This window comes from Mustela nivalis, assembly GCF_964662115.1.
Source record: "Mustela nivalis genome assembly, chromosome: 9".
Classification (NCBI taxonomy): Eukaryota; Metazoa; Chordata; class Mammalia; order Carnivora; family Mustelidae; genus Mustela; species Mustela nivalis.
Window position 1 is genome coordinate 106,594,463 of NC_139028.1, and position 11,105 is coordinate 106,605,567.

General features: G+C 38.9%; 2 protein-coding genes and 1 pseudogene across 3 annotated transcripts; all 3 read right to left on the reverse strand.

Moving 5' to 3' along the window:
- Nucleotides 1-1,164, reverse strand: LOC309872981 (olfactory receptor 5M3-like; annotated as a pseudogene). Its single transcript has 2 exons — nt 1,084-1,164; nt 1-848 (listed from the first exon to the last, which is right to left on the reverse strand). The product of its transcript is annotated as an olfactory receptor 5M3-like (transcript).
- A 4,580-nt stretch (nt 1,165-5,744) lies between these two features.
- On the reverse strand, nt 5,745-6,683 carry LOC309841301 (olfactory receptor 5M8-like; the record flags this gene model as incomplete). Its single annotated transcript, XM_082684190.1, is given in 3 exon segments — nt 5,745-6,317; nt 6,319-6,456; nt 6,459-6,683. Coding segments are annotated over 3 exon segments (936 nt in total).
- Nucleotides 6,684-10,172: 3,489 nt separating this feature from the next.
- On the reverse strand, nt 10,173-11,105 carry LOC309872919 (olfactory receptor 5M3-like; the record flags this gene model as incomplete). The annotated part of the gene is made up of 1 exon (XM_082747888.1): nt 10,173-11,105. One exon carries the CDS (start codon nt 11,103-11,105, stop codon nt 10,173-10,175), a length of 933 nt encoding a protein of 310 aa, XP_082604014.1.

Consider the following 11,105-nt stretch of genomic DNA (forward strand, 5'->3'; position numbering starts at 1 on the left):
TTATTTAGTTAAAATTGTTCTACTGACTGCTTTGCTCATGGCCTCCTTTACATCTTGGTTCCTGAGACTGTAGATCATGGGATTCGACATAGGAATTACTGTGGTCTAAAACACAGCCACCATCTTGCCCTATTCCACAGACTCTTCCGTTGGACTTCTGAGGTACATGAAGAATAGGGTTCCATAAAATATAGTGACAGCTGTCAAGTGGGAAGCACATGTGGAGAAGGCTTTCTTTCTTCCTTCTGCGGAGCGCATCCTTAAGATGGCAATGAGGATAAATATGTAGGAGATGATAATGATTAGCAAGGAATAAGAGAAGTTGAGACCTACCAAGGTGCACTTGGTGGATTCTTTGATGAAGTTTCCTGCACAGGCCATTTTGATGAGGGCTGGGTCTGCACAGTAGAAGTGGTTGATCTTAATGTTCTCACAGAAGTACAAACCATGGGTCCACAGTGTTGAGATCAAACTAATGAAGAAGCCATATAGGGAAAAGAGATTAGTCAAATACAGATGGTCCCTGACATCCAGCTGCTATAGAGCAGAGGGTTGCCAATCGCCATGTATCTGTCAAAGGCCATCACGGCAAGGATGAACACCTCTAAGTGGATAAAGGCAATGAAGAGAAAGCACCGCATTATACAGCCAGGATAGGAAATGGTTTTGATCTCAGCTACTAGATTTTCTAACATCTTCAGCGTGACATCAGAGGAGAACCACACATCTGCAAAAGATAAGTGACTGAGGAAAAAGTACATGGGGATGTTGACCTGGGGACTGATCCTGATTAGTATGATCATGCCAATGTTCCCAATCAGTGTGATAATGTAGACCAGTAAGAACACCGCAAAGAGGGGCGCCTGGGTGGCTCAGTGGGTTAAGCCGCTGCCTTGGGCTCAGGTCATGATCTCAGGGTCCTGGGATCGAGTCCTGCATCGGGCTCTCTGCTCAGCAGGGAGCCTGCTTCCCTGTCTCTCTCTCTCTGCCTGCCTCTCCGTCTACTTGTGATTTCTCTCTGTCAAATAAATAAATAAAATCTTTAAAAAAAAAAAAAAAGAAGAAAAAAAAAAAAAAGAACACCGGAAAGAAAAGGAGCTGTAGTTCAGGACGACTGGTTAATCCCAAAAGAACAAATTCTGTCACATCAGTAAAATTGAGCATTTTCTTAAATCTGATCCAGGTAAAGATGCATGTTATCTAATAAAATAAACAGAAATCACAAAATACACTGACCAAATATAGCTGTGCTTATTGTATAATATCATTTCTTAACCCATTCTCTTTTGATTCCTCTGCTAGTTTTCTTTTTGCTTTTTTCTTTTTTCTTTCTCAGGCATCTTTTCTTAGCAATATCTCTTTCTCTTATGCATGTAATTCTGTATGAGACTTTTTACAGAGAAAATAGAAAAATAGTATAAAATTATAGAAATACACCAACAGAACATGGGATAGTTATTCTTGTAGACACAAATATTTTAGGAGGGGTGTCTGCGTGGTTCAGTCAGTTAAGTGACTGACTCTTGATTTCAGATCAGGGTTGTGAGATCGAGGCCAGCATCAGTCTCCAACTTCATATGGGAGTCTGGTTTGGATTTACTCTCCTCCTACTACCCCTCCCCTCCCTCTCTCTAAAATGAATAAATAAATCTTAAAGAAAATAATACTAGCAGTCATAACAATCTCTGAAATCTTGGTGGTTTTGCACAGTTAAAGTTGATTTCTTATTCATATAGCAGGCTAATGCAGATGTTACTGGGAGACCTTCCTTCCAGTAACTGAATAAGCCCTGGTCAGAATCTTCATCTGGAATGAACTGGCTTAAGATTCTCTCTCTTCCTCCCTTACCTGCTACCCCTCCCTTTCCTCTCTCCCCTCTCAAAAAAACAAACAAACAAACAAACAAACAAACACACCAGAAGGAGAATGTTCTTGTTATTTCCTGAAAGCTCCACATTTTAAAATGTGTGTACACTTTTTATTCACTATATTTATAGAGTTTTGAAGGTCTATAATATAGAGAAATTTACTCAAAGCCACAAAGAAATGTTATTTCATAATCAGAAAGTTCAGCATCCATTTCTGAATCTTCTACATTGAACTGTTTTTCAAAAAATGGCTTACTACAACTGTATAAAATGGTTTACTATAAACCAATTGTCCTTATCCCAAAAAAGCAAAATCTTTTAAAGCATCACATTGGTTTAATATTTTTAAAATTTTGAAAATCAACCTAATCAAGAATTGAATCATTGTCAGCATTCATCCACATTGCAAACAAACCTAATAAGAATAAATTCAAGCATCACCACCTTTTTCAAGCATCTCCTCCATACTTTTAGAAAGTCCTTCTCCCTTGGATTTTTTTTTTAATACTTTATTTATTTATTTGACAGAGAGAGATCACAAATAGAGAGGCCGGCAGAGAGAGAGAGAGAGGGAAGCAGGCTCCCTGCTGAGCAGAGAGCTTGATGTGGGACTTGATCCCAGGACCCTGAGATCACGACCCGAGCCGAAGGCAGCGGCTTAACCCACTGAGCCACCCAGGCGTCCCCTCCCTTGGATCTTGAAGCATTAAGAAATTCTATGGCAATTTCTTTCTTCCTTTCTTTCTGCCTTAGAACATTGAATAAAATAAGAACAATGAAATACTAAGTGAGGGCCTACCATACTCTTCTATGAGTATTTAAGCTTAAAGTAATGCCATGTCTAAAACGTACCAAAAGCTAAGGACATTTTTTAAAGAGTTGAAGAGGAAGTTATTTTTAGTTGTTGACTATATAAAATTAAGATGACTAGCAATCTGTATTCTGGATGCCACCTAGGACATTCTAATACTCTAGTTTAAATATTTTGAGCTCATTTACTGTCAGTAATATTCTAGTTATGCTTTATTTATTTATGAAACCTGTTTTTGTTTCAGTCTACTCATCCAAGCACTCTTAAACACTTTTTACAAATTCACTGATACATTGGATGATTAATAAACCATATGTGTAATATGTAAAGAGAGCATTTTTAACTGCTTATTTTTCACTTATGGCAAATGTGATCAAAACACAGAAGAAAAAGATAAATGCTATTAGGAAGTGAGGAGTGTTACCAGTGAGTAAGACAAGCCATATGAGCTCAGTCTCCAGTTCCAGGAAGGTCTTAAATTTTAGTAGATGTTTAATAACAAATTTGGACAGGGGAACAAAAAGGGGTTCAAACTGTTGACACCATGTCTGTGACCAGTTCAGTCTGTGGTGGAATATGTGTAGCGGATCAAATGCCATCCAGTCTGCCCAAGAATATCCTGGTTTTGCATCCTGGGGAATACCTCAGTCTTAGGCAAACCAAGATAATTGTTTCCCGTTGGAAATGTCTGGGCCCATAGCGAACCTGCCAGCATCATACAGACATCTTCAGAGCACTGTTTTTAACAAAGAAGAGAACGATAGAAAAATCTCATGTAGAGTGAAATTGCTCTCCCAGCTTTTCTCTAGGTTTGCTCCAAACATCAAGGATGTAGAAGGAAGTAGTGGGTTTTACAGGGTCATTTCTTAATGTCTTCAGAGCAAGTGGGCTTGTCAGTCATTGTGCTTGAACATATTGCTGGTTTGAGCACAGACAGTAGAACTTGTAAAAGTTCTAATCAGTGACTCTGCACATGTGTATGGGGTGACAAAGAGAAAGAAGGAAACAGACAATAAAGTGAGAGAAATAGAAAATGATACTTTTACTAAAGGGCAGAATGTCTTTAATAGAGAAAACAGAAACATAATTATCTGACTATCACACAGTGACATGCATTGCTGCAACAAAGCTTCTAATCCCACTTCCTGATAACCCTTTCCAAGAACGTTCTCTCCTTCTGCAGAATTGCAAGGACAACCTAGAGGGCCAACACTTCAGACTGACTCCATAAAAACACACAGGCTGTCCTTGTGCATGAACCTGCCTGGGCAGGAACCTACTTGTACATGAAGAAAAAATGTTCTCAGAACCATTTCATCTGTCATCACCAAAGGATAAATCAGGAGGACTTGTAAGGGTTGGATCTCCCATGATGGGGCTTTCTCACTGGAGAGTGTAGACAGAGACCTGTAGAGGTCATTAAAAAGCTACACATTGCATCATCTACAGTAGGAAATGAATCTTAAGAACAAAATGACTCTCAGAGGAATTACAATTTTTAACATAAATAAAATAGGGATGTTTGGGTGGCTCAGTCAGTTAGGTGTCTGCCTTCAGCTCAGGTCATGATCCCAGGGTCCTGAAATCAAGTCCTGTGTTGGTCTCCCTGTTTGAGGAGAGCCTGTTTCTCCCTCTTCTCCCAGCTCAGTGCTCTCTCTTGCTATCTCTTTCTCTCTCTCTTTCTCTAGTAAATAAATACAATCTTTAAAAAATAAAAGGGCTAGAATAACTTGAGATCTTAATTTTTTCCTCTCTTAAAATGTTTTGTCTGTATCCTGTTTATTGTGTTACCTTTGTTGGGGGGGGGCTGGGTCTTAGTTTCTCGTGATAATAACCATGGGTCACAACATATATTTCAAGCAATCTGTACTACCCAAGTAAAATTCTATATATTAATAGAGAAAGTTCCTTCTATTTTTCAGTAAGGAAGTATTGTTTAAAAAATGGTATAATAAGGAAGATACATGTCATATGTCATACTGACATGTCATTGATGAGCCCCAAATGGGCTTCTCCTCCTCTAAAAGAATTAGTACACTTCTCTAACACCCAGCTGAATTCCCAGATAATGGTTGATTTTTCTTTATTGTTTAACACTGTAAAAGAAGATTCAAATTCCTGGATAAACAGTTTTTATTAATAGAAGAGGAGAAAAATTAGCATGATTTAATCATGCAAGATATACGGTTTTCATTTTTATTGCTTTAGTTTGGAGAATTGTTTGTAGATGTGGTGGGTTAAATTTCAGTTTACAATCTCTATATGGTAAAGCATGTAACTTTATTCCTCTAATTAAGATTAATTAATATTTTAAGCTCCATTTTTCAAGCTGGAAGACATTTAAGTTGATTCAGTCTTATCCCTAATTTTAATGGGTCTGCACCTGACTTATACAAGATCACTGTCTCAAAGGCATTGCAAAACACAACAATTCTTGACTTTTGTATCAACATCTATGGACATTGACATGCATCTACCTATTTATGTGTCCAGTACTATGTGCCTGAAATACAATAAAAATTAAAAAAAAAAAACACCTGCTGTGATGAAGATGATATTCTATTGATATATTCTCAACCATATCTGGTGAATTTTCCATATTTGAAGCTCTGCAACCTCTTCATTTTTGCCAATTTTATAAGCATTTGGCCCTTTAAGAAATTTGGAAATTGCTTCCAATGGTTCAACTGGAACAAAGAATACAGGCCATCCTACTACCTGAATTCTACAAACAAATGGAATGGGTGTTCTTTGCTGTGGTAATAGAGAAAAAGATGAAAAGATATGGTCTCTTCCTTTCTGAACTTCCTAGAATAGTGGAAGAAACAGAGGTATGCTACACATAAGATTATAGTTCTATGTTATAAATACACCAGAAGGTAAGGTCATGGGTAAAGCACCATATGGTACCTATACAACCTGAATGTATTAGGGAAGACTTGCTGTAAGAGGTGATATTTCAGCTTAGCCGTCAATTATAAGAGTAGAGTAAATTGATTCCATCCTATAATGCTGGAAAAATCTTTAGAAAAACATGGGGGGGGGCAAAAGAATAGTGATAGATTCTAAGAAAATCTTTGTTTTCTTAACAACTCTTTGGTCAATGCTTCTTTCACATCCTTATTCCTAAGGCTATAAATCATAGGGTTCAACATGGGGATGACCATTCTATAAAATACAGCTACCATTTTACTTTGTTCCACAGATTCCTTTGAGGGACATCTGAGACATATGAAGAAAAGGGTCACATAGAATATGGTGACAGCTGTGAGATGGGAGCCACAGGTAGAGAAAGCTTTGTGCCTGGCTTCTGTGGAACAAATCTTCAGCATAGTAGGAAAAATATAAACATAAGAAATCAAGATGATGAGCAGAAAAAAGGAAAGGTTACATCCAGCCACAACAAACATTGACAGCTCCTTGTTGGAAGTGTCAGAACAGGCCAGCTTAATTAGTGGTGGGTCAGCACAGTAGAAGTGGTTAATTTCATTGGGGCCACAGAAGGAGAGGTTGTAGGTCCACATGGTCTCCATGAGGCCTGTGAGTGCCCCATACACGTAAGGCCCCATGATGAGGGTGGTGCACACACTCTTGGACATCTTGCTGCCATACAGCAGAGGGTTGAAGATGGCCATGTACCCGATCAAAGGCCATCACAACCAGGATGTACATCTCCACGTGGACCAAGGCGATAAAGAAGTAACACTGCACCAGACAAGCAGGATAGGAAATGATTTCCTTCTCCGACAAGATCTCCAGCATTTGGGGAGTCACATTGTGGAAGAGAAGCACAGATCGACAAAGGACAAGTGGCTCAGGAAAAAGTACATGGGTTTGTGGAGCCGGGCATTGACCTGGATGAGGACAATCATGCCAACATTCCCTGCGACTGTGACCATGTAAATGGCCAGAAACAGCGGGAAGAGGACAATCTGCAGTTCCAGGTGACTGGTCAGTCCAAGGAGAATGAACTCAGTCACTGAGGTGAAATTTCTCCTCCTCATTTCCTTTAGTGAGAGAAGGAAACTCTACATTAACATTGGACTATATATTCTTTTTAAACTCCAAGACTACTGATCTCCATCTGGGGTAAGCTCAGTCGCAGGAAGGCTTTAGAACCTAGGTGTATCAAAGCAGTCCTCTACCTTCCAGGATAGGTTTTATTTGTCTTGTTTTATCCCCTCTCATTTCTCTGCACTTTCTTCTAATTGTGCTTCTCCCCTCCTATCTTTCTCTGTTTCCTTTCCTCTTTCTTTGCTCTTCTCCACTTTTTATTGAACAAATGTACTTTATGGAGATATCTGTACTAAAGAATTTCTTTATCCCTTATTTTAACAAGAGCAGAGAAGGAATTTAGGGAGATAAAAGAACTAAGTATCAAAGAACAGTATTTTCCCAAATGGCTTCATTCTTTTTGTGTAACCTAACATTCATTACTAGAGAATTCTCAGCAATTAAGTAAGGCTAGTCCAATGCTTACCTAACCTCCCAGACTAAACAGAATAAGGACTTTCCAGGTGAGCATGGGATCTTTCTTTGCTATTTTTAAGAATGTGTTTTATTTGCATTTTGGCCATTGTTTGGCTTTTAAATATTCCCAGACAGTAGCACCCCATTAGAATTCTTTGGGAGGGAATTTCCCATTCCATAGAGTTGAGAAGGATGGAAATTCTATTCTCTTACTCTTCCACTTCTGGTTTCCACAATGAAATCTGAGACCCTAGCTTCAGGGAGGAGTGGGTGGGATCAGATGCTTGCCTTTGATTATGGGATGTAATAATGATTCCAGTGAACAAAATATTTTTGCATCAAACTGATTGCAGTGGTCCTTAAAGAGCAGACTGATCCTGCAAAGGAACACCAATGCTGCAGTTTGAGCTATCCTATCTCCACAACATGAATAGTTATCTGTTCTCTAAACCTGGTATTCTGGCTACACGTGGATTTGGAAGGCTATGTATCCTTCCAGAACAGTTTTGTTTTGCTTAAGGTAGCTGGAGTTGACTTCTATTGCTTTCTGGGGAAAAAAAAACTCAGATTACTAATATTAACTAAAATGTCCATGTTAATTTTTCTCTATGGGGTCATCTGTATTCCTTAAGAACACCCCACAGTAAACTATTCTTTGAGTATAAATAATGAGGAATTGAATGCCATAGGATTGCTTTCAGGGTGAAATGAATTAAAATTTATAAAGCACAGATATTAGTGTGTCTTATAGGCCAAGCTCTGACCCACATGTTTTGTAAATACTAATACATTTAAACATCACACAACCCCACTGCGTTTGATTCCTTATCATTATGGATAATGATTATTTCTCAGGTTTAGTGTAGAGGGAAATATTATAGACAGCCCCATGTTCTGATAAAACAAACAAAACAAAACAAAAACATGTTTCATAAATGGGCAGGACTATTTTTAAGATTATACAAAATAAAGTACGTTCTATGCATAACACTGTGAACAGTCCGTATCAAGCCCTCAATAAATGTGGGCTCTCAGGCATGTGAATGGAAGAATTCTAGAGAATACCATTCAATATATTCTGATTCCCTTATGTTCTAGACTCATTACTTGATTACTTTCATAAGTAACAATATCAGAAGTCCTAAATGTCTGCACCTTCCTGGTAATTGGCATTCTTTCTTCCATGTAGTCCTTTATAAATCATAAGTCTAATTCTGAAAATGAATATGATTGCCCAAATAAGTAACAGAGTTCTCAGGGTTATACACAATCCCAGAATAAAGAAACCTACTTAGCTACAGGGGAAGAACTGTCTTGACAAGGAGTATCAGTGGCTCTTCTGGTGACTAATACAGACCAAATTTATAGTACATGTTTGTTCACTCCATTTTCCTAAGAGATTGTACAAATAGGTGAGAAGGAGGCAATTACTTTGTTAGACCTTTTTTTTTTTTTTTTTTTTTCACTGAATGAGTCCTCTGGAGAAACAACAACTAGTACAGTCAGCACTAAACATGGGAGCTCATCACTCTGTAGCATTTTCCTCCTTTATGTTCAGGCTCAGTGTTTTCCTTTGTACATTGGGAAGTCTGTCCAGTAAGACCGATGTCTTCCATGGACACTCAGGTTGCATCCTGTTTCCCAGGTTGATTTTCAGCTTAACTCAATTCTCTGAAACAGTTTCTTCTACATCATTGTCCCAACTTTGGGTCACAATTCTATTACCATGTCACTTTGCATTCTGGGCTGAATCATGTTTCCTTGAAATCTATATGCCAAAGTCCTGACTCCCCCCGTTCAGAATATGATTGTATTTGAAGGTAAAGTCTGTGAAGAGAAAATCAAACTACAATGATGTCGTAGGTGTAGGTCCCAATCCAAGATGATTTGTGTCCTTATAAGAAGTAGAGAGTAGGACACAACACACACAGAGGGAGGACCATGACAAGTACAAGGAGATGACAGCTTCTGCAAACCAAAGGAGAGTCCTCAGGAAAAAAAAAAAAAACAGCATTGCTGGCGCTTTGACCTTGGACTTCCAGCCTCCAGAATTGTGAAGATAAATTTTTGTTCTTTACACATCACAGTCTGACGTATTTTCCTATGGCAGCCCTAGCAAACTCCTAGTCTGTGTACTGGAGATACAGAGAATGTTTTGATAATGGAATGAAGGAAGACCACCAATTTTATGTCACACTAGAAAATAAATGAAATATGTTGAATTTTTTCTGCCCCCATTTACTCTCCAAATAGGCAAACTGTTAAGTATTTCCTAAACTCATCTATTCCACTTTTTCATTCGTTCTTTTTTTTTTTTTAAAAGATTTTATTTATTTACTTGAGAAAGAGAGAGGAAAAAAAGCCAGAGCACAGAGGGAGAAGGAGAAGCAGACACCTTGCTGAGCAAAGAGCCTGGTATAGAGTTCGATCCAAGGACACAGATCACTACCTGAGACATAGGCAGACCCTTAATGGACTGAGCTACCCAGGTACCCCATTCCATTTTTTTCTAATAAGGAGCACGAAGTCCTTTCATTTTAGCTAAGTATTTGAACAATTTCAATTAGAGTGCCTGTGAACCCTGGTTCCAATAACCATTTCAATTCATTACTTTTTAAGTTTGTTTTTTTTTTTTAAAGATTTTATTTATTTGACAGACAGAGATCACAAATAGGCAGAGAGGCAGGCAGAGAGAGGGGGTAAGCAGGCTCCCTGCTGAGCAGAGAGCCCGACGCGGGGCCCGATCCCAGGACCCTGAGATCATGACCTGAGCCGAAGGCAGAGGCTTAACTCACTGAGCCACCCAGGCACCCCACTTTTTGAGTTTTAATTAACCCTCACTACTTACATCAAGAGAGATGGATCTGCCTCCTTTTTCTCCTCTCAGTTTGAGACTTTCTCTGTTTTATTTTTAATGCATGAAATATTTAACTTTTGTAAAAAGTCTTTAAGCAATACACTGAATGGCAATTTGTTGACAAATGCTTATGAAACCCACAAGACAACACAAACAGAATTTTATTTTATTTTGTTAAACATGTTCTCCTGATCACTTTGTTCATGGCTTCTTTCACACCCTTGTTCCTCAGACTGTAGATCATGGGATTCAGCATGGGGATCACTGTGGTGTAAAACACAGCCACCATTTTTCCCTGCTCCACAGACTCTTCTGTGGGGCTCCTGAGATACATGAATATGAGAGTCCCATAAAATATGATGACCGCTGTCAAGTGGGAGCCACAGGTGGAAAAGGCCTTCCGCCTCCCTTCCGCTGAGTGCATCCGTAGAATGGCAATGAGAATGAACAGATATGAAATGATCACCACAGCCAGAGAATATGTCACATTGATGCCTCCAAGAATGGTCATCGTATATTCTTTTACTAGAGTCCCAGCACATGCCATTTTGATGAGAGGTGGGTCCGCACAGTAGAAGTGATTGATCTCAATATTCCCACAAAAGGACATGCCATATGTCCACAGGGTTGCGGCCAGACTAGTCAGAAAACCATATACATAAGGGAAAGAAATCAGTCGCATACAGACAGCTCTAGACATTTTGCTGCCATAAAGCAGAGGTTTCCCAATTGCCATGTACCTATCAAAGGCCATCACAGCAAGAATAAAAATTTCTACATGGACGAGGGCAATGAAGAAGAAACACTGTACCAAACAACCGGCATAAGAAATAGTTTTTGTTTCTGATAACAGATTTTCCAACATTTTGGGGGTCACATTGGAAGAAAACCAGACATCCACAAATGACAAATGACTGAGGAAAAAGTACATGGGGCTATTAAGCTGTGGACTGACCTTAATTAACATGATCATGCCAATATTGCCTACCACGGTGACCACATAGACCATAAGAAAAATGATGAAGAAGAGAACTTGCCATTCCTGACGACTGGTTAGTCCCAAAAGAATAAACTCTGTCACATCGGTGAAATTGAGCAT